Consider the following 26,000-nt stretch of genomic DNA (forward strand, 5'->3'; position numbering starts at 1 on the left):
TTTCCATCCATTTAAAGTAAATCTGCACTTGGTGTATTTGTCAACATACCAACTTTTTCTGAAGTCATTTTTAAAATAAAGAGTGAAATAAAATTCCCTAATTCCATGCACATTCATAAAGTTTGGCTAACATAGAATGGAGCCAAATGTGTATTGTGACAAGTAACACAAGTTGGTGCAGCATATATTAATTGTAATTTCTATAGTGACATACAAGAAATATTTTATTAAATGTTATTTCTCAGTATTTTATTAAATATATTTTTGTAAATATAAGTAAACCTAAGTAAACTTAATAAATCTAATGGCAACCAAAAGATTGGTAATCACTGCTTGTCTCACTGCCACTTTGGGTTTTTGCATGCATATGTATGAAATTAGTACACTATACTTTCTGTTCAAATATTCATAATTTCTGTTAACATTCCTTTCATGCGCATTTACCATGTGCTCTGTCGGTTATACGTTACCGCTGGAACATCCTTCATCCTCTATTTCAGTTGCTGTATGAGCAGGTTTTGTTGCTTAATGAATACACCCAATATAATTTAACAAAAGTGTGCCCTTTCTATTGTAATATTTCCCCTCCTTGCCACTTGCTTTCAGGGAGCTGTTTGTTTAGTTGCACACCATATGTAATGTTATTGTTTAGGTTATTAGCTTTATAAATAGATAGCTACATGAAATAATTGTTATGTTGAAAATATGCAAGTTTGGCTTTCATATTTTCTGTGCCCTTTCTTATATAATGTATTTTATTTCAATAATTTTTTATTGCTGTTTTTTTTTTAAAATAAACTATATACTTTTAATTGAATTTTTGTGTGAATATAGGAGTTCTTTGAAAATCCAGCATTCAGAGCTGATGGTCTTAAGATTTATCCAACACTTGTCATCAGAGGTACAGGATTATACGAGCTATGGAAAACGAGAAGGTACAAAAGTTATCCCCCAAGTACCTTGGTAGATCTCATAGCAAAGATATTAGATCTTGTTCCCCCTTGGGTGAGAGTATATAGAGTCCAGAGGTAACGTATTCTAATCTTAGAGCATAGAAAGTGTACAAAGACATTTATTGAAATTGATGAATATCTTAATTTACATTTTGACATAATTAAACTTAACCTATTTAAGGATGTGTGGAAGAGTAGCTAGCCAGTCGTGCAATTTGGGCAGCATGTGATGACACCTGAATGTGGATTAAGTGGAGAAATCACAGGGGTTGAACTTATGTGAAAGAAAAAGCCATATGCACAAAAAATCATCTGGTGATTTTGTCATTTAAAAAAGCCGTAGTAGTTAGCAGTTGTTGAACAGAAGTTGCAATATAGGAAGAAATTCCAACTTTTATCAAGATGTTCTTCATGTATGGAATGTTTTTAAAGTGTGCAGGGATTTTGAACTACTGTTTGAAGCATGAAGAAGTAATATTTGCTGATTACAGTATGTGAGTGGTCTGTTGATAAATGTTATTTGGAGATGGGGGGGGATTGAGATCAATAACAGTAATCTTGGGTATCCAAAGAAATTTAGTCCATATTTGACATATGCCAATTGAATTGTGAATTTATGATGTTCATGAACATGAGCAGTGTCAATCCACAAAATGTTTCATTGAATGCAACCTAACTACATAATTAAAGGTATTCCTTGAGCAGCAAAATGCATAGGTAAACTGTGTTGTTTGAAGAACTCAAAACCTGCATTGGTATTGTTATGTTTATTTCCAAATTGGAAATATGTACATAATGGAATCAAACATCTTGTAGTATTTTTTTACCACTCCTTCAGTGATTATTGCAAAGACACTAAGCATTATTATTATGGGAGAGTATTAAATATCCCCCCCCCCCACAAACTAAGAAATAGACTATGTCCTAGATCTGTCCAACCTTTTCTTGTACAGGGGCCATATTCAGAGATAGATTTGTTTCGTGGGCCGCACTGAGTGATTCGAGAAAAAATAGTGTTATATTTTCCAAAACTTTTTACTTACATGTAAAAGGAAGTTTCTATTTTCATGTTATTATTTTTTTATTTTTTAATTTTCAGGCTGTATATAAAAAAATGCAAATTCCCAATACTTTTATGTGTAACAAATCTATATCACTGATTTATTTTTTTAGATTTTTCTTAAAATTATAAAAATAAAACTTGTTTTTTTTTAAAAAAAAACTTAATTTTGCTTTTAAATGCTCACTTTACAAAATTTTACAAGCTGAAAAGGATCACTGCTTTTCAATATTAAGGTGAATAAATAAATAAATGATACACCTAAAATTAAAAATATCAAAAATTTTATTAAGTACAATACACAATAACATTTACTGAACAAAATATAACATTTAATGAGATGTCTGAAAATTTGTGATGCCATTTCTCAATACGGTATGAAGATGCTTGTATGTTATTCTGTTTCTTTTTAAACATTTATTTGATTTCATGCATGAAAAAATTTGCTCACAAACATGTTGATCCGAACACAGTACCCATTTTCATGGAATTTTCTTTTATTAATTATTAATTTTTATTAATAATTTTTATTATTAATAAAAATTAATAATTAATAAAAGAAAATTCCATGAAAATGGGTACTGTGTTCGGATCAACATGTTTGTGAGCAAATTTTTTATTAATTAATTATTAATAATTAATTTTTATTATTAATTAATTATTAATTTTATTAATTATTTTATTAATTTCTTTTATTAATTTTAAAAATCTTCAGATGGCAGGGCCTTATAGAATTCAAATAGCTTATTTTCGCAGTCTCATTCTCATTTCTCAACTGTGTTTTGGCTTGAAGATGAATAATTTCAAGTTGCAAGCTGGGATTGTAGTTTTCAACCATAGAAGTAAATAGATTCTCAAACAAGCTTATGTCTTTTTAATGGGCTTTTATATCAGTAAATCGACTTTCAAACTCGTCAAAAAAGTAATTGCAATTACAAGAGACAACAATTCTTTGAAAATGTGTACAGTAAACCCCCCGCTATTCGCGGTATCTGTATTCGCGGTTTCGCGTATTCACGGTCGCTGATTTAATATAAAATGAAACCTTAAAAAATGTGAATTTTAAGGCGCCGTGAACATTTTCTGCCACAAAAAAGCACGGGCGTGGCTAAAATTATCTTTCCCGGTCAAAACAGCGCTCAGTTGTGACAAAATCGCGAGCGTGGATGTTTCTCACTAATCCTTATCCAGTATGTGTTATGCGCTTGTCATGGAAGGTTTCGTCGTTTGCTTTTAATTAATTTATATGCTTATAAATTTATCAACTTAAAATTGATATGCTTACAAAAATGATAAAATCTACCGTTTTCAGTGTAAAACAGACTTTTTCGAGTGTGTTAATGGAAGAAAGTGACTTTATTGTGGACAAGTTCTTTCTAACCTGTACAAAAATACGGCTACGAATAACAAGGGAAATGTGAAAATATCAAAGAAGGCGATGACATTAGCGAATAAAATTGAGTTATTAGATAAAATTTCTAATGGTGAAAGTGTCTCCTCAGTGGCAAATCATTATAAAATCAATGAGTCAACGGTACAATCGATCAAGAAATCGGAAGAAAAAATCCGCCGTGGTGTCCGTGAAAACGCGGTAATTGCTTCAAAAATTTGCTTTGTAACTCGTGATGTTAAATTAGAAAAAATGGAAAAAGCTTTAAATCTGTGAATAGAAGACCGAACTCAAAATAAAATTTCGTTAAGTTCACTCATCATTCGTGAAAAGGCAAAACTCCTTTATCAACACTTTAGCGAAACTGGTGATAGCACTGGCGGAATAAGTTTTTTAGCTAGCAAAGACGCTGGTTTGAAAGATTTGTTTGAAATTTCTAATAAATATTACATTCAATATTAAATTGTTTCTTATTTTCATTTTGATGCCATATGCTTGCAATTCACTATGTACTGTCTATGTACATAGTCATATTATGAAGGTACATATAATACATTAGATATTAGATACTGTTGATTTCATGCATGAAATCAACATGATTTCATGCATGAAATCAACTCTTACATAGACAAAATTTTAGACTAGTTTTTCTTATATATTTCATACTTTGGAACGAAACCCCTTTATTATTATGGGAGCCATAACTCAGTATTCGCGGCATTTCTCAGGAACGTAACCCCTGCGAATAGCGGGGGTTTACTGTATTTCTCTTTTAGCTCGATACAACACTCAAAGTGAACTAAATTGTCTTGCTCAATTTGGATTTAAATAATAACTTTAGCATTAGCATATGATGCAAGAAAGCAAGCTTATGCAGCATCAGCCAAAAAAAAAAAAACCACCTCCATTTCACTCCTCCTTTTGTTCGAAATACCCGTCCAGCTGAGCCTTAAATTTATTTAGGCTATCAACTTCCACAACAAGGGATGGAAGTCTGTTCCACAAACCAACTACCCGCTGGCTAAAGGCAAATTTCCGCACATCTATCCTACATCTGTCTTTCCTCAATTTGAATTTATGCCCTCTCAGGTGATTATTCTGAGCAAGAGGAAGAATCCCATCATCTGTAAGCATGCTCAAACCATTCAAGGCTTTATACACCTCTATCAGATCACCTTGCCGGTGCCTGGTCTCCAGACACTGTAATTTGCAAAACTTAAGCCTTTCTTCATAAGAGCAACCCTTTGTTCCATTCACTAATCTTGTTGCCCTTCTCTGTACTTGTTCCAGCAGCGCTACATTCTTCTTGAAATGAGGCCTCCAGACCCGTACACAGTACTCAAGGTGTGGTCTGACCGTTGCCTTATACAAGGGAATAATCACCTCCTTATCCCTGCTAGAAAAATTCCTGTATATCATTGACAAGACACCATGAGCTACTCTTGCAGCCCGTCTGCACTGCTCAGAGAACTTCATATCTGCCTGCACAATTACCCCCAGGTCCTTTTCATTCTCTACCACTGTCAGTGTAGTACCACAGAGTTGATACGTTGCTCTGGGGTTGCTGTTTCCCATATGTAGTACTTTACATTTGTCAATGTTAAACTTCATTTGCCACCTCTCAGCCGATCTGCTCAACCTTTCCAGATCCTGTTGCAGCAGCATAGTGTCAGTAGTGTCCTTAACAACCCTGCCAACCTTTGTATCGTCTGCAAACTTGGACATTAAACTTGATATACCATCATCAATTTCATTTATAAATACAGAAAACAATAATGGACCCAACACTGAACCCTGAGGGACTCCACTAATAACATTAGTCCACTATGAGCAGTGTCCATTGATTACCACTCTGTCTTCTCCCCCTCCACCATCCCTTTATCCATAGCAGCAATTTGCCTCCAATGCCACACTGCTCCAATTTGTGCAGCAGTCTTCCATGTGCAACAGTATCAAAAGCCTTTCTAAGATCCAAATATATAATATCAGAGTTATTCCCTGCATTCAGTTCTTTTGTGACTGCATCATAGTATCCAATCAAATTGGTCAGACAAGACTTTCCCTTAAGAAAACCATGCTGTGTCCGAGCTATATCGGAAGTCTTGTCTAGATGATCCTGCAGTGCCTCCATTAATTTTCCTGGAACAGAAGTTAAACTCACATGGCTATAATTACTTGTGTCAGCCTTTGATTTTCCTTTGTGAATCGGGTTCACATTTGCACATCTCCAGTATATGGGTACTTCCCCTGAGTCCAAAGAAGCTCTCATAATTATGGCTAAGGATTTGCTTACTTCCTTTGCTGCCTCCTTTAATATAACTGGATAGATCCCATCTACCCCAGGTGCCTTTCTTGTATTTATCTTCAACAATTTCTCCTCCACTTTCTTCTCAGTTATTACAAAATCATCTAGCTCACTGCCAGAGTTTACTTCATCTGGCATTCCCCTTCCTGAATAACTCCTCATGTGTGAATGTAGATGCAAAATACTCGTTTAGTTTGTTAGCCACCTGAGCAGGATCCTCAACTGTTGAACCATCAATATCCAGTGGACCAATCTGATTCATCCCTTTCCTTCTAGAGTTTACATAGGTAAAGAACTCTTTTCTGTTTTTCTTTGCATCCTTTGCCAAGGATTTCTCATAATCTGCTTTTGCCTGCCTAATCTCCTTTGTGACTTGGTTACAGACCAGCTTATATCTGTCATAGGCTTCCATGTCACCCTTTAATTTATATGTATTCCATGCATTTTCTTCTCTGCCATATGTCCCATTAGTTCATCTGACATCCATTTAGGCCTAAACCTTGAACAATATTTCTTAGTTGGTATGTAAAGCCTAGTAGCTTCCAAGATAAGTTCTTTGAATGCTTCCCATTTTGAATTTGCTGTTGGTAACATCATCAGTTGGTCCCACTGTATAGAATTTAAATACTGTCTCAGACCATCGTAGTCGCCTTTACGAAAGCAAAAACCCTTCCCTTTACCCCTGATGGCAGTTACCTCTTTGTGTAAATCCCACTTCAGCACAATGTGATCACTGCCACCTAGTGGTTCCTTTATCTACAGATTCTTAATGCACGAAGAATCATTACTGATAATCAGATCAAGAGTATTACTCCTTCTAGTTGCCTCCCAAACATGCTGATGTAGAAAACAATCATCCAATAAATCCACAGTAGCCTTGTTAGTGTGTGAATGACCAACCCACAAATTCCAGTCAATATCCGGGAAATTAAAATCCCTCATTATAAGACCCTCTGATTTATTGGCCCACTCTATTTCCCTGTACAGTTTCTTATTATACTCATCAGAGTCATTAGGCCTATAGCACACTCCTACTCTCAATTTTGATCTCCCAATGCTTATGTCACACCAAACTGCCTCGACACTGCACTGTCCAGCGATGTCGACTGGCTTCACTTCCTTGGATTTTATGTGTTTCTTAACTAATAGCATAACCTCTCCTCCCTTCCTATTCTGTCTACCCTTTCTGTACACATTGTACTCCCCAAATTCCAGTTCTGCATTCCTTATATGTGTGCGACACCATGTCTCTGATATCCCAACAGTATCTGCCTTTGATGTTTTGAGCAATACCTCAAATTCATCAAATTTATTTACCAAACTCCTAGCATTGGTGTACACGCAAGTATACATGCACCTGTTCCTATACTTAGCTACCCTAACACAACCCATGTGTTTACTTGTCCTGCAATGACTCCCAGCAGTCTCTGAAATATCCTGCATCTTGTTTTCCAGGCTTCTGCTCATTCCAATAGAAGCAGTGCAAGAATCACTTTCACCTCTGCCAGTGGCTACTGTTAATCTATTAGTCCTTGTATCCCCCCCCAATCTAGCAATTTTCTGACCCACCTAACACTGCCTCGATAGCATCAGCAAATATTCTTGCACCTGTTCTATTTAAGTCTATCCCATCCCTGTATAAGCAGTCTCTCCTGTTTGGCTTGAAGATGAATAATTTCAAGTTGCAAGCTGGAATTGTAATTTTCAACCATAGAAGTAATTAGATTCTCAAACAAGCTTATGTCTTTTTAATGGGCTCTTATATCAGCAAATCGACTTTCAAACTCGTCAAAAAAGTAATTGCAATTACAAGAGATAACGATGCTTTGAAAATGTGTATTTCTCTTTTAGCTCGATACAACACTCAATAAAATATTGTTTATAGAAAGGGAGGTACGGTTAATAAGAACCGTAATATTTTAGAACTCACCTCTTTACTATTAGACGCCATACATATTAGATTTCATAATCAGATTTTTCAACAAACATTCGGTTTACCAATGGGCTTAGGCATTTCCGCCCCCTATCTGAAATTTACTTAGCTACAGTTGAAAATCAGATCCTACAACCTTATCCTTCCGAGATAAAGCTATACATGCGATATGCCGATGATATACTCATAATAGGAAATAAAATTATAATTGATAACCTTTTCACAAAATTTAATTTAATTCAATTCACGACAGACTAAAATACACACTCGAAATAGAAACTAATAAACAAATTAACTTCCTCAATCTCACTATATATAAAACAGGTATTAAACTAGGAACTAAGATTTTTAGAAAACATACGCATACAGGGAAATTCCTACACTTTACATCACACCACCCTCTTAATGTAAAAAAGTCTGTTCTCTATAACCAAATCCACAATGCCATTAAATACAGTACCTCACAAGACAACCTATCCAAAGAGTTACAACACCTCACAAAAAAATTCATAGCCAGAAACTACCCAAAACACTTAATTCAACACAATATTTCCATCGTAAAAAATAATATTAATAACCGTATAAAACGCATTACAAATAGCAAAACACATCTCGTTCTCCCTTACCATAGTAATCTTGCAGGACAATTTTGGCGAATATTTGCAGGCACGGACATTGCACTGATTTTTTCTACCTACAATAAACTTGGATCACTTTTCAATAAATATAAAGAAACACATAAATATCCAACAAGCGAAATGAATAATATTTTTACTTAATTAAATGTCAACAAAATTGTAAAGCCTGTTACATTGGAAGTACTACAACCAAATTCAGTTCAACCCAGTCATCTAATACAAGAGCTTATTGCCACTACAATAGCTTCAGAACAGGACAATCCACCACTGAACTTACTTTACACGTACGCTCCAACCATACCCCCCCCCTAGTTGATTCAGCTATCACCATATTAAAATTAAAAAACAATTACAAAATCTTGCAATATGAAGCCCTCATTATAGAATGGTTCCGTCACCACTCTGATCTAAACATTTTAAATGCGAAACTCCCCTTCAATCTTTCTCCGGTTTGGAATCTCACCAATTTGAGATTCCCGCAAGCGGCAAAGTGCATCACGGGATTACAAAATTCTTCTTAAATACAGTACGCGTTCCCTTTCGCTTAACTTGCCAACTGAAGACATTTTAACGAAAGTCCACCGTTACGACTATTGGCTTATTCACTATTTAGAATTTCAACTTTAATCAACTTCACGACAACCAAGGACGGAGTTAGAGCACTTCTACTTCCTTGTGCATATTTTAATCCCGTTCCCATCGTAATTACCACTTATTCATCCCCTTAATTTTTTTAATAAACCAATCACCTTAAAGTTAGCCAATCACTTATTATTCAAACATAACAATTGCAGATCGATCAAAGGTGAGTACTGGAAATTTAAGCTTTTGCTATTTTTGAATTTAGTCCAATAAAACAGTACTTTAAGACATGCTATAACTTCTAAATTTCACTCATCATTTGTGAAAAGGCAAAACACCTTTATCAACACTTTAGCGAAACTGGTGATAGCACTGGCGGGAGAAGTTTTTTTAGCTAGCAAAGGCGCGCTGGTTTGAAAGATTTGTTTGAAATTTCTAATAAATATTACATTTAATATTAAATTGTTCCTTATTTTCATTTCGATGCCATATGCTTGCAATTCACTATGTACTGTCTATGTACATAGTCATATTATGAAGGTACATATAATACATACATAGACAGAATTTTAGACTAGTTTTTCTTATATATTTCATACTTTGGAACAGAACCCTTTTATTACTATGGGAGCCATAACTCAGTATTCGCGTTTTCGATATTCGTGGCATTTCACAGGAACGTAACCCGTAATAGCGGGGGTTTACTGATATATATATATACACACACCTGTTTTTCAACTCACTACAAGTAACCTTGGTCATGGAAATGTAGTTCCTGAGGATTTTTGCTATTGCTGCACTAACTTCATCAGATGACTGAAAGTGTCAGTTGTCTGAATTTGGTAGGGTGCTTTTTTTTTTCTTCTTTCCCAGATTGGTGCTACTGCCACTTTCTCAAAAAATTGTGCCTTCTTAGGTGTAATCATTTAAGGCTGTAATTTGGTACACTGCACAGCATGCGAAATGTGATGCCTAGTTATCTTTCTTCCTGCAGAGTAGTGCCATCTTGAGTATTGAAAACAATATAAACTTTCTAAACAACTCCTTTGACTGTAGATGTTTACTCAACTTGTGGAAAGGTAAGTAATCTTGAATGTTAAACAAATATAGAAATTGAAACTTTCACAGCAAAGTTACCAATTATCACAGAAACTGCAAACATAGACATTAAGCCTGATATGCCTTCATCAATAAATATTAGAAATAGTATGGGCCGAGAACCAGAACTTGTGGAACCCTGCTGATAACATTAGTTCGTGAAGACAGTAGCCATTTATTCATAGTAGTAATTTGCCTCTAATACCACATTGCTTCAATTTATACAATAATAATTTACATGGGATGCATCAAAAGGTTTATTTGAATCTAGGTGAAGTACTTCAGTCATTTATTAACTCTCAGTATTCAAAACTTTATTTCAAATTTGGTGCACTCTACAGCCTGCTAAGTGCGATGCCTAGTTATCTTTCTTCCTGCAGAGTAGTGCCGTCTTGAGTATGTGAAAACAATAAAAAATCTTTCAAAGCAACTTCTCTGTGACCATAGATGTTTATTCAACTTGTAGAAAGGCAAGTAATCTTGAACATTAAACAAACGTGGAAGTCACCACAATTTACTGGCTCTGCTGTGTTTACAGTTACTGAAGAAGTACCACAATATTTCTGAGAATAATCTGAAATTCTTTAAGAAATTAAAGACATATTACACTGCACGTGTTTAAGTGCTCGTTATTTCACCAATTTCAAGTTCTTGATATACCTGCGTACATGCCGCTAAATTTTAATATGTAAGACGTATTCGTACACATAATAAGCTGACATTCAGAAAACACTGACATACAGCTAGGCTTCTTTCCAGCATCACATCTTCCCAAAAAACTGTCTTTCATATGAGTTTTAAAGCTGGAGGGTAGCAGGTTCACTTCCAATGCCCTGCAAATGACTACACCCAGGCACAAAGAGGTGAAAAAATGATATTACAGGTACCTCTTCACATAATGAATGTGACCCAAGATTCCTATCTGCTTAAGTCTTCACACAGCAAGTAATTTTTTTTTTACTCACTTGTAATATTAAGTCCTAGCACCAACAATATTAGGAAAAATTTTGTTGGGAATGATTCCAACTTGAAACATGAACGCAAGCAGAAGTGGAGAGGTAAGTATCGTAGGTTGAAGTATATTGCCTGGTAACTTTATTAGAACTATGAGCTAATCCTGTGTTGGGCTACTGTTGTAGCCGAAACGTACTGACGCAGAGTTAACAAGATGCTGAAAAGTGACGAGACCTTTTACATTAAACCTTTTGTGTAACCAAACTGTTTTTGGTTTGAGGTAATGTGGGATGGAGATTATGCTGATGAACATGCCTTTCTAATTCATTGCACAGATGCTTAACATGATTGTGATCTGGGCGATGCTTGATGTCAATCTTCAAACCACTCTAACACATTTGGTGTGCGGGGTATCGTCATCTTGAAAGAATTCCTGAAGAGGTAAATTATCACATTGCTGAGTTTACCTGATCCTTAACAGTGCTCCAGCATGCACAGTGGGATCAAGGGTATTTCACAAAAACTTGTCCCAAATATACGGCAGGAAAGCTCCAGGGACTCTGTGCCATAGGACTTGCCTCCAACCCTCTTGCATTTCTGGAACAAACAGCCTTATTTTCTGTTTGGTTCTGAGCTCATTGGCAATCTCCTACTCCCATAGTGCAGGTACTGATGCCTGGTGCTTTTCCCACATTAAATGCAGAGGTTAATGTTCTAGGTCATTTGCCAACGATTGCATTTGATAATCTGCTCTAGATGCTGAGCACCTTGCTCCATTACCTTACACTTTTTGAACAATTGCAGGTGTCCTTTCTGATGTGGCACCTGCCATTCACCAACTACATCTTAAAAATACATCTTTAAAAGTTTGTGAAATTTGTCAGTTCCCCATTACTGATTAACTGATTTGTGTACATCAGTTCACATGGATTTATAGCACTTTCCTACACATTGCCTCTTGATTTTCGTATTTTTGCACATAGTGCAAACATTCATGGTCCTAATAAAAGTGGCCAGGCAGTAGAGAAAATAAAATCTGGTGTTTTACACTAATCTACACTAGTATTGTGGAATTTTGGTTTTGAAAATGCAGTAATCTTAGCTTTTGCTTAGCTGGCATAAATTATTCTGTCTGAACGTGCATTTATATCTTAGAGATATTCCAATGCCACTTGTGACTTCAGGGGTCGAACATGGAAATTTAAGAGAATTAGCTTTGGCCAGGATGAAAGACTTAGGAACTCGGTGTCGGGATGTAAGAACTAGAGAAGTTGGAATACAAGAAATTCACAACAAAGTGCAACCATATGAGGTAAAAATTTTCTTTCAGAAAGAGAGAGAAACAAATTGGTTTTTCTGGCATTATATATGGTCATTCTGTTGTCATATTTTAAATAATTGTTCAGTTTTATATTTTTTATGCAAGTTATCCCTTGAATCAATAGTCATTTTCAGAATTTGCTTCTTTGCCTACTGATATTGTTTTTAACCAAATATTAATAAATATTCATTGTGAAAAGCTGCACCACAAAGTTTTTGAAAAATTACACTGCTTGCTTTGTCATGTGCACCACTAATTTTATTTATAGATGTGATGCTATCCTATGTATTGTATATCTTTGTATACAGTCAATCCAAATATAGTGCAACCTTGATCACTTCCTCAAGGCGCCTCCATAGCCAGGTGGGAAGAAGCAGCAGTGCGTAACACACGCTTCTTTATTAGACCAGGGTTCGAGCCCGTCACCACCAAATACGGAGGATGCGGAAAGGTCAGGGAATGACCACCGCATATTCCTGGAGCAATATGGCCTTAGTTGCTAATGCTCCTAAAAACCAAATAACAAACAAACAAACAAACACATTCCTTAAAACGAATTTTGAAAAGAGAAAAAAAAAAAATATATATATATATATATGCACACACACACACACACACACACACACACACACACACACACACACACACACACACACACACACACACAGTGGATTCTGGTTATTTGGGACAAATCTTAAAGAACAGAACCCAATCGAGAAAATAGCCAGGGTTTACTTCGCTTAATTGGGACAACTAAGCGAAGCTGGAGACCGCAGCACTCAAGATTACCCTACGATTGTCTCTGACCATACCACGTGGTTTGGTCAGATTTCTGGAGGTCACAACCATAAAACAATTAGCAGTCCCCTGTTTATTGGGCTTTTTTTAGTGCTTCAACCATATAAAAAAATTAATTTTCAGAATCTGCTCTTCATTCCTATTTTTTAAGCTTTGCAACTTGTTACTCCGTTCTCACTTGTGTGTATCGTGCTACTTGCAATTTGTGTGTGCCGTGTTCTTTGTTATTGATTGCTTATCTTTTTACTGTTTTAAATTTTAACCCCCACCCACAAATGTCAGTGAACAGAAATGTCAACTAATTAGTATGTACATATTACATTATATATTAATTAAGCTATGCACGCAAGCATAAATTTATTTTTATTTTGCTAACCTGTGGAAAATATTCTTTGGATTTTCACGTATCATTTAATTTTTTTAATTGGTAATGTGATATGATAAACTGTAAATTTGTACTTAATACAGTATACTTTACTTTTATAGCCTGTGGATAATATTCCTCCTATTTTTGCTAATTATAATCACTGTTTAATAGAATTAAACTTTAATTCACAAACATGATCACAATGACCGGTGCTTATTACATACATTGGCCCCGGGTGCCAAGCGTTTCCGTGGCCAAGTGATTATTGTGCGTATATCAAGCGTTTTTCTTCCCAGCGAATAAGTTTTCCTTTGTTTTATCTTGCAGTTATTCAATTTTCTGTTAAGTAGCTCTAGTCTCTTATAAGAAATAAGAAGAGAGCCCAGAAGAAGGAAATCACCTTTTTCTTTAATTTAGATTTACTAACCGTACTAACTCTACGCTTGGCCACAAAGCGGCACTGCTCCCGCCTCCCCGTGGCGGAGCCGGTAACCTGGGTGGTAAGGAGAAACCCCCAGGGCGAAAAGGAGCCATTATGGATAAAAATAATTATCCACCGTTAGAGCCTTCGAGCTCAAGAACAGACACTCATGACCCCAATCACGACTTAGAAAATGATCATCCAAAGAGACAGAAGACTAATCAGATGGAGCAACCCTGCCCATCCTTTTTAATTTTCCACTCCCTTACTAGTCAGCCAATGAGCAAACTGTCTCCCTTCGTAATACAAAAACATCTCGAAGGTATTGCAGGATCTCCTAAGACTGTCAAGAGATTACAATCAGGAGACCTGCTAGTGGAAACTGCGAAGCACAGGCATTCGGAGAAACTCTTACAGTTAACAAACTTTGCGGGCATTCTGGTAAAAATATCTCCTCATGCAACCCTAAATTCATCAAAGGGTGTCATATCCAGTTGGGACCTGTTAAATGTCACAGAGGAAGAAATTACCCAAGAGCTGCAGGGACAAAATGTAATTCAAACCAAACGTATAATGACAAAAAAAGATAATCAACTTATCCCAACTAGAAACATTATTCTCACGTTCAATACGCCCAACTTACCGTCCTCTGTAAAAGCAGGTTATTTACTTTGCCGTATCCGCCCGTACATTCCCAATCCTTTAAGATGTTTTAAATGTCAGAAGTATGGCCACTCACAAACTGTATGCAGAGGAGTTCCTGTCTGTCCCAACTGTGGTTCCTCGGATCACATACAAAGTGACTGTATGACTACTAAAATGACATGTCCAAATTGCAAAGGTGATCATCCTGCCTATTCTAGAACTTGTGAAAAATGGAAAACGGAGAAACAAATTGTAAAATACAAGGTCGAGAACAAAGTGAGTTACCCAGAAGCGAGAAGACTAGTGGCACCTACTATGAATAAAAATATTTCCTATGCTAATGCAGTTAAAAAATACCAAACAGTCTCTACTCAAACTAATGTTACAGTTCCTACTAATATTTCAATTTCAGATTGGGCTAGAACTGTCCTCTCTGTGGAAAAACCAAATGTACCTAAACAACAACCCAAACTCTCAGACCAAGCAAATAATACTCCTATTACAATACCAGCAGAATCTCCTCCTCCAATGAGTGCTACCACACCATGTATTACAAATTCAAATATAATCAAAAATAATCGAGACACAACCATGGAAGGCGCCTCCGTAGCCAGGTGGGAAGGAGCAGCAGTGCGTAGCACACGCTTCTTGATTAGACCGGGGTTCGAGCCCGTCACCACCAAATACGGAGGATGCGGAAAGGTCAGGGAATGACCACCGCATATCCTCGAGCAATATGGCCTTAGTTGCTAATGCTCCTAAAAAACCAAATAACAAAATAACAACCATGGACACAGATGGAACATCTATAGAGGAAGATCCTCTTTTAGAAATTCATGCCGAAGAAGAAGAAATGGACACTGGTCGGCCAGTCTTCCAAAAAAAAGACAAACACAAATTGGAACGCCATAAACCAGTCACTTTTAAAAAGCAGTCAGAATCAGCTCCATCAACTAAACACAAATAATGTCTTGTATTTTACAATGGAACTGCAGAGGCTTTTGTTGCAATACAGTCGATATCCAAGATCTAATAAATCGATTTTCTCCAGTTGCCCTTTGTCTTCAGGAAACTTACTTAACTTTGCAAATTTCTCCTTCGATAAAGAACTATTGCCTTTATCGAAGGGATCATAATACAGCAAATGCTGCCCATGGTGGTGTAGCAATCCTGATTAATTCAATGATCCCAACTAAACATATTCCACTTCACACTGAAATAGAAGCTGTTGCTGTGCGTATAACGCTCCATATTGAAATAACTTTAGTATCAATCTACTTACAGCCAAACCCTACCTACTGTTTAAAAGATCTTGAAGATCTCCTTATACAGATACCTCCACCTCTCTGTATGTTAGGGGACTTCAACGGGCACCACCCCTTATGGGGCGATCCTAAATTAGATAGACGAGGTCGACTCATTGAGAGCCTAATAGAGGCAGTAAACCTCACTATACTCAATACTGGCACACACACTCACGTTCAGCTCCCAAATGGACATACCTCAGCCATAGATCTCTCCATTTGTTCTCCATTACTGGTCCCGACCATAGAGTGGTGTGTTTTAAATGATATAATGGGTAGTGATCACTTCCCAATCGTATGCAACCTATTAATAGCACAAACTCCTCCAGCTCAACCCTGCAGAAAATGGAAATTTGCCCGAGCAAACTGGGCAAAATTCCGGTCATCAATATCTTTTGATGAGGAAAAAATCCGTCTCCAGCCTATCGATGATGTGACAGAATACATCACGTCACATCTCCTAAATGTGGCCAAAGAAACAATACCATTATCAAATCCCTCGGTTCGTAAGCATTATAATTATTGGTGGAATGAGCAATGCACAAAAGCCAAAAAAGCAAAAAATAAAGCCTGGAATTTGTTTCAGCAATATCCAACAACACCCAATCTAATAAATTATAAGAAGTCAAAGGCAAAAGCACGCTTCATACAAAGGCAAGCCAAGAAAGAATCCTGGATCCGTTTTGCATCAAGCATTAACAAAAACACTGACACCAAAATAATATGGAAAAAAATTAGACAGCTTTCTGGTAAGTTCCCTACCGTACCTTCGCCAATTCTGTCCTGTAATGGGCAAGATCTATCTAGTCCTTTAGATATCGCAAATGCTTTGGGCAACACATTTGCTGAAATCTCAGCGACAGAAGCTTATACTCCACTTTTCCAGAGAATTAAAAACACTGGAGAACAGCACTCTGTTAACTTCCAAACTGCCCTCCTTCTGCCGTATAACAAACCCCTACAATATTCCGAACTCTTGCATGCTATCGGAACAGCCCACAATGGTGCTGCCGGACCAGACGGAATCTATTACGTCATGCTACAACATCTTGATGACAGAGCGTTGCATCTCCTTCTGCTCTTTTACAATCGTATTTTTCTAGAAAATATCTATCCAACTTCTTGGCATCATTCTACTGTTTTGGCATTCCTAAAATCTGAAAAAGATCCAACCAATCCCCATAGCTATAGACCAATATCCCTCTCAAGCTGCCTCAGCAAAATTCTAGAAAAAATTGTCCACTGTAGACTCGTCTGGATCATTGAGTCAGAACAGTTAATGAGCAATAGTCAGTATGGCTTTCGTCAAAACAGGTCATGCCTGGACCTTATGGTTAAGGCTGAATTTGCCATTCGTAATGCCTTTATTAAGCATGAACATCTAGTAATGGTTTCCATAGATATAGAGAAGGCTTTTGATACCACCTGGCGGCATGGCATACTAAGAGACCTTTACTCTCTTGGTCTGCGGGGCAACCTTCCTATATTTATAAAGCATTTTCTACACACTAGATCTTTTCAAGTTCGATACCAACATGCCCTCTCTGCAACTTACATTCAGGAAGAAGGTGTTCCACAGGGATCAGTACTGAGTGCCACTCTTTTTGCCCTAAGAATAGATTCTATCACTAAACAACTTCCAAATACTGTAGAAACTTACCTTTATGCGGATGACCTTGCCATCTCTTGTCATTCCCAAAATATGAGATCAATTGAACGACAGCTTCAGATATCATTAAATAAAATACAGCAATGGGCCAGCCTTAACGGCTATAGGCTATCACAGCAGAAAACAGTTGCTATCCATTTTTGTAGACAACGCAAATTTCATCTGGATCCTGAACTTCACATCTCTAATATTTCCATCCCAGTTACTAGTAACATTAGATTTCTAGGTTTAATCATGGACAACAAGCTAAATTTTTTAGAGCACATTAAAAAAGTACGTACTGCCTGCTTAAAAAAGATAAACATACTCAGATCTTTATCTGCACAAACGTGGGGTGCAGACCGTACCTGCCTTCTTCGATTATACAGGGCATTAATCAGATCCCGTCTTGATTATGGAGCTCCCATTTATGACTCTGCCAGAAAGAGCGCTTTACGCTGGCTTGATCCAGTACAACACAGTGCACTGAGGATTGCACTTGGCGCATTCAGAACATCGCCAGCACATAGCCTTTACATTGATGCTCATGAACCGCCACTATCTTTACGTAGGAAATTGCTATTGCTAAAGTATTCTGTCAAGATACAAAGTTTTGCCTCGCATCCCATTCAGCCATATCTTTTCAATCCACCATTAGAAAATCTGTACAGAAATAAACCTAGCATAGTAAAACCAGCTGGTCATCGCCTTCTTGAACTACTGCAGGTTTGGAATATATCCATCCATTCCGTACAACAAGTAGCCACTTGTACCCAACCACCATGGGTTCAAACTCCTATACTGACCTGTGACACTTTCCTCTGTCAGTGGGGAAAGAATATTTTGCAATCATCAAATATCAGACAAGTTCATGCTGTTCACACTCAAAAGTATATTGATTTTTTACCAATATACACAGATGGCTCTAAATCAAATTCAAAAGTTGGAGCAGCTGCAGTGTTTCCGAATACAATTGTATCAGCAGCCCTTCCTCCTGAATTCAGTATCTTCTCAGCTGAGTTATTCGCAATTAAACTAGCTTTAAAAAATCTCCCTCCTGACTGCTCATTAAAATCAGTAGTTTACACTGATTCCTTCAGCTCAATCAACGCTTTGTGTAGTTCCTCAGATAAATTTCACCCTGTTATAATTGAAATTAGAAAATTATTACTAAAGATTAAAGAACGTCACCAACTGGTCGCCTTCTGCTGGATACCAGCACATTCTGGTATTTTAGGCAATGAACAGGCTGATAAAGCTGCAAAAAACCCAACCAGCTTAGATTTCACCAATATCCCTGTCCCAGCCTCAGACTATGCACTAATGATTCATGCCTAACAGAATGGACAGCACTATGGCATTCCCAAATGAATAATAAACTCTTTCAGATTAAACAGGTTCCGAAAATCTGGCCCTCCAGTGTCCGGACATCAAGACGAGAAGAAGTAATTCTTTCAAGAGTAAGAATAGGTCATACTTACCTGACCCATTTTCATTTACTGACAGGAGATGATCCACCACAATGTCCACATTGCTATATAAATATGACTGTTAAACACATTCTCATTGACTGCCCCTATTATAAACAAGACAGAATTTCCACCCTGCAATCACTGGTTATCCTTCAACAACCAATAACCCTAGAGAATTTGATAGGTGACAAGGCAAATATATCTGAATTCTTCCGTTTTCTGAAGCAAATTAGAATTTTTAATCTTTTCTGATTAAGGACATTTCAGGCAGTACGATTCTTTCCCTTTTCCTTTAATAGAAATGAATAGGCGCATTATAGCCAAAGTTGCTTATGCGCCATGAAACCCCCACAACAACAACAACAGCTTATTACATATCATATAGTGAACAGTACTTTACTGTGGTGAGTCCATCGTAATGTGATTTGATCTTAGATCACGTAATGTGGTCTAAATTGCCAATTTTATACCATGTAGAGGTTTAATATATTTTATTTAGGTGTTACCTAAACTAATATGCATTGAGTAACGTTTCAGGTATCTTGCCAATACTCATCATCAGACCTTGCTGCTGACCGATTCCTCCTGCCAGATGCTCAGCCCTAAATGGGCCTAAATGTAAGAACTAGAGAAGCTGGAATACAAGAAGCAAATTCTGAAAATGACTGTTAATTCAATGGATAACTTGCATTAAAAATATGCCCATTTAGGTCTGAGCGTCCGGCAGGAGGAATCAGTCAGCAGCAAGGTCTGATGGGTATCAGCAAGATACCTGAAACTTTACTCAATGTATATTAGTTTAGGTAACACCTAAATAAAATATATTAAAACTCTACGTGGTATAAGAGTGGTAATTTAGATATATTATAATTTAAAATATGTATATAAATAATGCATTTCTCTCATTTTCCTTTTTTATTTTGTTATTTTGACAGATGACACTATGATATTATCTTATATTTAGATTTCATTTGCATTCTGTTTTAGTTATGCTTTTCGGTATTCAGTAGCTTAACTTGTTTGTCCAGCTTATTTTACACACGCACGCACACACCTGTGTCTGCAATGTAAGTTTATTTCCCTTATCTTTACCATAAGTTGATATTTACAGCTCTTCTTTTCTTAAATACAGTAAACCCACGCTATTCACGGGGGGATTACGTTCCTGAGAAATGCCACGAATACCGAAAACGCGAATACTGAGTTATGGCTCCCATAGTAATAAAGGGGTTTTGTTCCAAAGTATGAAATATATAAGAAAAACTAGTCTAAAAATTTGTCTATGTTTGTATTATACAAAGGGTACTAGGAAAGTTTTGCAATACAGCTTTGTTTATTTAATTTTTTCGAAGTAATTTCCTCTACATTCAATACACCTCTCCATCCTCCGAAACCAATCTTTAAACCAGTTCTGCCAAGTTTCACTAGGGAGTAAAGCACACTCGTCCCAAGCCCATAGAAGGTCCTCATCACTGGAAAACCGCCTCCCTTTTAGCTTCATTTTCACATGCGGGAACAGTGCAAAGTCGCAGGGAGCAAGGTCTGGACTGTAGGGAGGGTGCTCGAGAAGTTTCAGTCCTGTCGTGGTCAAATATTCGGTGCAGGCTTTGGCGCGGTGAGCTAGAGCATTATCGTGATGGAGGTACCAGGTGTCCATCCTTGACTTTGGCCGCAGGTTCTTCATAGATCAAATGACTTTAGGCAGGCATTGTTCAGTATACCACTTAGCTGTGACTGTCTTCTGCGTGTCCAAAACGACACGTTCCACAATTCCACTCGATTTGAAAAATACAGCTATCATTTTCTTCTTTACAGATCGGGATTTTCTGACAATTACGGGTGTGTCGTCATCATCAAAGACCCAAACTTTGTTTTGAGCCTTGGTCGGCAGATCGTAATAGTACAGCCAAGTCTCGTCACCTGTCACGATGTTGTTCACATACCGAGATTGCCCCTTATCAAACTTTTTTAACATCTCCCGGCACCAAGTCACACGTCGTGTCATCTGCTCTTCAGTCAGTTGATGCGGCACCCAGAGAGAACAAAGTTTCTTCACGTGCAAATGATCTTGCGGAATCGAACGAATTGCTGGTGCATTTAGGCCCAAAGTATCCTCTATCTGTTGGTAGGTCACTCGCCTGTTTTCGTCAAGCATTTTCCTCACAGCAGTAACGTTTTCCTCCGTAACTGACGTTCGTGGCCTTCCCGGCCTCTCAGAATCCTCCAGAGTGAAATTTCCCCTTTGGAATTCTCTAAACCACCTGAATATCGTTGTACGATGTGGACAATCATCATCTAGTGCAAGAGTCATTTCTTCTAAGCACTGGTCTATGGTTAAACCACGCACGAAATTATACCGCAAAACTGTCCTTATCTCATTTCGTGACCACGATGCCATCGCAAGCACTTTACACTCTCACTACTAATGAATAACTGAGCCCATCGACTTGGCGCGGCGGCTACTATGCACGTATGAACATGTCTCAACATGCAGCAACGAGCAGCTTCCTGTGATTCATTGTTGCGTCATATTGCAAAACTTTCCTAGTACCCTTTGTATGTACCTTCATAATATGACTAAGTACATATACAGTACATTGTGAAATGCAAGCATATGGCATCGAAATGAAAATAAGAAACAATTTAATATTAAATGTAATATTTATTAGAAATTTCAAACAAATCTTTCAATCCAGCGCCTTTGCTATAGCTAAAAAACTTATCCCGCCAGTGCTATCATCAGTTTTGCTAAAGTGTTGATAAAGGAGTTTTGCCTTTTCATGAATGATGAGCGAACTTAACGGAATTTTATTTTGAGTTCGGTCATCTATCCACAGATTTAAAGCTTTTTCCATTTTTTCTAATTTAACTGCTATAATGAAGGAAAAAGGAGGACCTACGAAGCGTTAGGTAGGTGGTGATAATTGAGTGATCATTTAGTGTATAATGCCCCTTCTTGTCACTTATTTACAACTTGCAAAACATCTGCTTATTTATGATTTCTTGTTGATTTTTTATTTATTTATTTGGAGTCGAAGTATCCCGGTTAATCCGCTTCCTGGTAAATCGTGAGTCTGCTGTATTTCTAATGTGTTAGAGATGTTATTATAATTTTTATTAATTTTTTATTGTTTTCTTTTCAAACCCATAATTCATGATGAATGTTCAAGAGCAAATTTTTGTTGAACATCCTGCATCAAATGAATGAAGTTTTGTGAAATTAGGGAAAATTTTCAAGGAGATTTCATAGTCCTGGTCCTACAGACAGTGCGATTCGTGCACTGGTGAATAAGTTTAAAAGAACTGAGTCTGTGTGTAACGAGGAGAAATGTGGATGCCCAAGGACAGCACATGTGAAAGCATTGAATCAATTCAAAAAATGTTCGAAGAGGACCCAAAATTATCAGTGAACTCAAAAGGCTGAACATGCCCAAGACATCAGTATATATTAATATATTTTGATGTTCACAAAATTCTGTGAACATCTGTTCACAGAATTTTGTATTTGACACTGATGAAAAATCCCTACCACATCCAACTGTTGCATGACCTGCTTAATGATTTTTTTTTTCTACATCGAGCAGCAGTGTGTGCAGAACTTGTCAATCAAATCCAAAATAACAGCTTAATGGACCACACTATGAAATCTCTTTGAAAATCATTCCCTAATTTTACAAAACTTCATTCCTTTGATTTGGGATATTAACAGAAATTTAAGCTTGAACTTTCATATGAATTACGGATCTGAAAAGAAAGCATTAAAAAATTAGTAAAAATTATAATAACATCTCTAACATTATAAATACTTATGTTTTATGTAAAAAAGAATAAATACAGCAACACCCCACAGAGCACTGATAATTGTTAAAAAAACTGTTCCGTGTTAGGTGAAACCATGCTGATTGAGGTAGTAGTAATAGAGGCATGTGATGCAAGAAAGCAAGCGTATGAGCTTATGTAGCATCAGCCAAAAAAAAAAAAAAAACAATTTCACACAATCATTCGCTCTAAAAATTTGTCCCATTCCTGAATTTATTTAAGCTATCACTTCCACAACAAATGGAAGTTTGTTCCAGCAATTAACCACCTGCTGGCTAAAGGCGAATTTCCGCACATCTATTCTACAACCGTCTTTCCTCAATTTGAATTTTTGCCCTCTTGGGTTCATAATCTGAGCAAGCAAGCAAGCAGAAGATTCCTATCAAAATTCAGCATGCTTTACCCATTCAAGGTCTTATACACCTCAATCAGATCACCTCACAGGTGCCTAGTCTCCAGCCGCTGCAATTTGAGGACCCCTTTGTTCCCCTGACCAAGCTTGTTGCCCTTCTCTGTACATGCTCAAGCAACTCTACATCCTTCCTAAAATGAGGCCTTCAAGCCTGTACACAGTACTCAAGGCATGGCCTGACCATTGCCTTATACAAAGGGATAATTACCTCCTTTTCCATGCTAGCAAAATTCTTGTATATCATTGACAATACCCCATGACCTGCTCTGGCAGCCTGTCTGCGTTGCTCAGAAAATTTCATATCTGACTGCACAATCACTCCCAGGTCTTTCATTTTCTACCACTTTAAGTACAGTAATACCCCGACTTACGCGAACTCGGAGTTACGCGGTTCTTGATTTTTTTCGTTTGGCAACGCTGCCGCCCACTATCTTCAAGGTCGTTTTTCATATGTTATCGATATACGGTGCGACGGCGGAGAATGAGAGCGAAAGATGAACAAAATTCAACTTTGCTGCTTTTATGTTTTTTATATCAGTGAAGGGGAAACACATTTCACCATAATAACGTAAAAACCAACACAATTCCAGCTATCGGTATAATCGCAAATGCAATTAGATCGAGTTTACTACCAGTTTATAACAGATTTCACTAGCAGAAACGCAACTGGATTTTTATTGTTTTATGGTAGTAACCCCTAGAAATGTGAGGTGTTAATAGTGTATCTCTGCCTTTATGGTGTTGTTTATTCAGTTGCTACATGGGCGCAGCTTTGTTTATGCATATCAAGCGTGCCTCCTCGTTTTGTAATTGCGCTTTATTCCCTAAAAATGAGTAAAATACTTAATTAAAAGGTGTGAAAAGGAAGCGTCCTGGTGAATACACTGCAGATTCAGAGAGAAAAAGAAAAGCAATTATCGATAAACAGAGGCGGACTGGATCAAAAATTCTTACCCGAGAAAATTTATAGTGGCCTCATACTATGGTTTATGGCCAAAATCACACTGGCCCACCGGGGTTTCCCCGGTAAGGCTTATGGCCAGTCCACCTCTGTCGATAGAAAAAAAATATGAAATTGTGAAACGCTTTGAGCGAAATGAAAGACCATGTGATATTGCACGTGCTACAGGCCTAAATGAAGCAACGGCGAAAAGCACATGACAATTGCAAACTTGACAGGTTGAAAATTGAAAAGGGCTCAATTGTAAAGGGCTTAAAAATTTTAGAAAACATAGACTCCAACGAAGAATGCGTTATAGCTACAAAGCAAGGAATAAAAAAATTATTAGCTTGCTACGAAGAAATTCTGCGTGAAAAAAAGAACGCGCTGTGTCGTCAGACGAATTTGTTAGATTTTATGAAGCCATCGACATCGAAATAACTTTTTTACGTAAGTCATTTGTTTTTTTAATACATATTTTATATTAATATGTATAAAGAACTGCAATTTTATTAATATTTTTCTTCTAAACTAGTGTTTTTGTTAGTCCTTGGTCCCAATTAAGCAAAATTTATATGTATTTATATGCAAAGTTGTACCCCGACTTACGCGATTTTCGTCGGACCCACCTATCGCATAACTTCGGGGTATTACTGTATAGTACCACACAGTTGGTATGTTCCTCAGATTCAAGGTGCCATTATTTCGAATTTTCCGTTATTTAGAAAGTTTTATTTTTAATGTATTTAATGCAGAAATAATGAGGCCAAATAAGAAATAGAGAGATTAAGAATGCAAATTTATTAACATAAATGCAATTTATGTTTATGCCCTTTACCTTGTGGTTTTCATCAGAAATGTAAACCACATTGGCTTGTGGTTTACATCAGAAACGAAGACATAATGTTGCAATTCTGGCTGATGGTATGGTACCAGGATGAGAGGCCAGTTTTGTAAGTTGTGCGGCAACATCCTCATTTGATAAATTTTTATTATGGATATTTTATTAGTTATATATATTTTCTTCGCTCTCTGTTTCTCCCACTTTTTTTTTTTTTTTTTTTACTTTTCTTTTCCTCTCTTTTACTTTATATATATCAAAGAACCAGTATTTCACACTAGAAACTAGCAAAGGTGTGCTATCATACTACTCCAAGAGGAGAAACCAGCTACTGTATTCACTTTCATAAGCAGCAGCAGCAGGATAAAGTTTTATAAATAATAGGATTTGGCAGAGACTAATTACTATGAATTCCCAGTTTCTCCATTCCCACCTCTCAGTTGGAGACAATAAAATTCAGTGGACCACCGCTTTATGATGGACTCTCCATAATAAAATTCCTTTCACTATATGATATGTAAGTGTGGAACATTGATATCACGTTTGTGAATTGAATTTTAATTCTATATTAATTAATTAATTCTGTTAAAAGAAGCTTAAAAAGTAGGAATGAAGAGAAGATTCTGAAAATTTATTTTTGTTTTTTATATGATTTCAGTGAAGGGGAAACACATTTCACCATACCGAATTCCAGTATTATCGCAAATGCAATAAGACCGAGTTTACTACCCGTTTATAATAGATTGTGCTAACAGAAAAGACTAATAAACCAGAAAGTGCATATTGTTTTATGCTAGTGACCTCCGAAATATGCTTTAGAAAAATATCACAAGTGCGTTCAAAATTCATTGTTATAACAAAACAGCAATAAATGGTGAAAGTGTAGTGCATTTTTATGATTTGAGCGGATGATTCTACTAACTGGTGCCTACTTATTTCGCTCTACAGTGGCTTACGATTGTCTCCGACTGGGCCACGTGATCCTTTGTCTCAGCATTTGTAAACGTGTTGGGCACGTGTTTTGTTTTCGTATCCTTTAGCTCAAGTGATTTTTTTGTGCTTACTTTCCATAAATTTACTGTATTGAATTCTTGAACGT

The 26,000-nt window shown here is 36.8% G+C and overlaps 1 protein-coding gene across 3 annotated transcripts in view; it reads left to right on the top strand.

Moving 5' to 3' along the window:
- The window catches only part of Elp3 (elongator complex protein 3), a 184,985-nt gene that overhangs the window by 118,882 nt on the left and 40,103 nt on the right, over positions 1-26,000 (top strand). For all 3 annotated transcript variants that reach the window (XR_016547428.1, XR_016547427.1, XM_090381923.1), the window contains exons 11-12: positions 835-1,028; positions 12,069-12,225. Coding sequence is in view for 1 of the 3 variants with exons in the window: in XM_090381923.1 (XP_090238049.1) it covers positions 835-1,028; positions 12,069-12,225 (351 nt within the window). In the remaining 2 variants the exon portion in view is untranslated. The remainder of the gene's footprint in view (positions 1-834; positions 1,029-12,068; positions 12,226-26,000) is intronic.

Source organism: Mastigoproctus giganteus, chromosome 9, assembly GCF_048544385.1.
Source record: "Mastigoproctus giganteus isolate SK-2022 chromosome 9, ASM4854438v1, whole genome shotgun sequence".
Lineage (NCBI taxonomy): Eukaryota > Metazoa > Arthropoda > Arachnida > Uropygi > Thelyphonidae > Mastigoproctus > Mastigoproctus giganteus.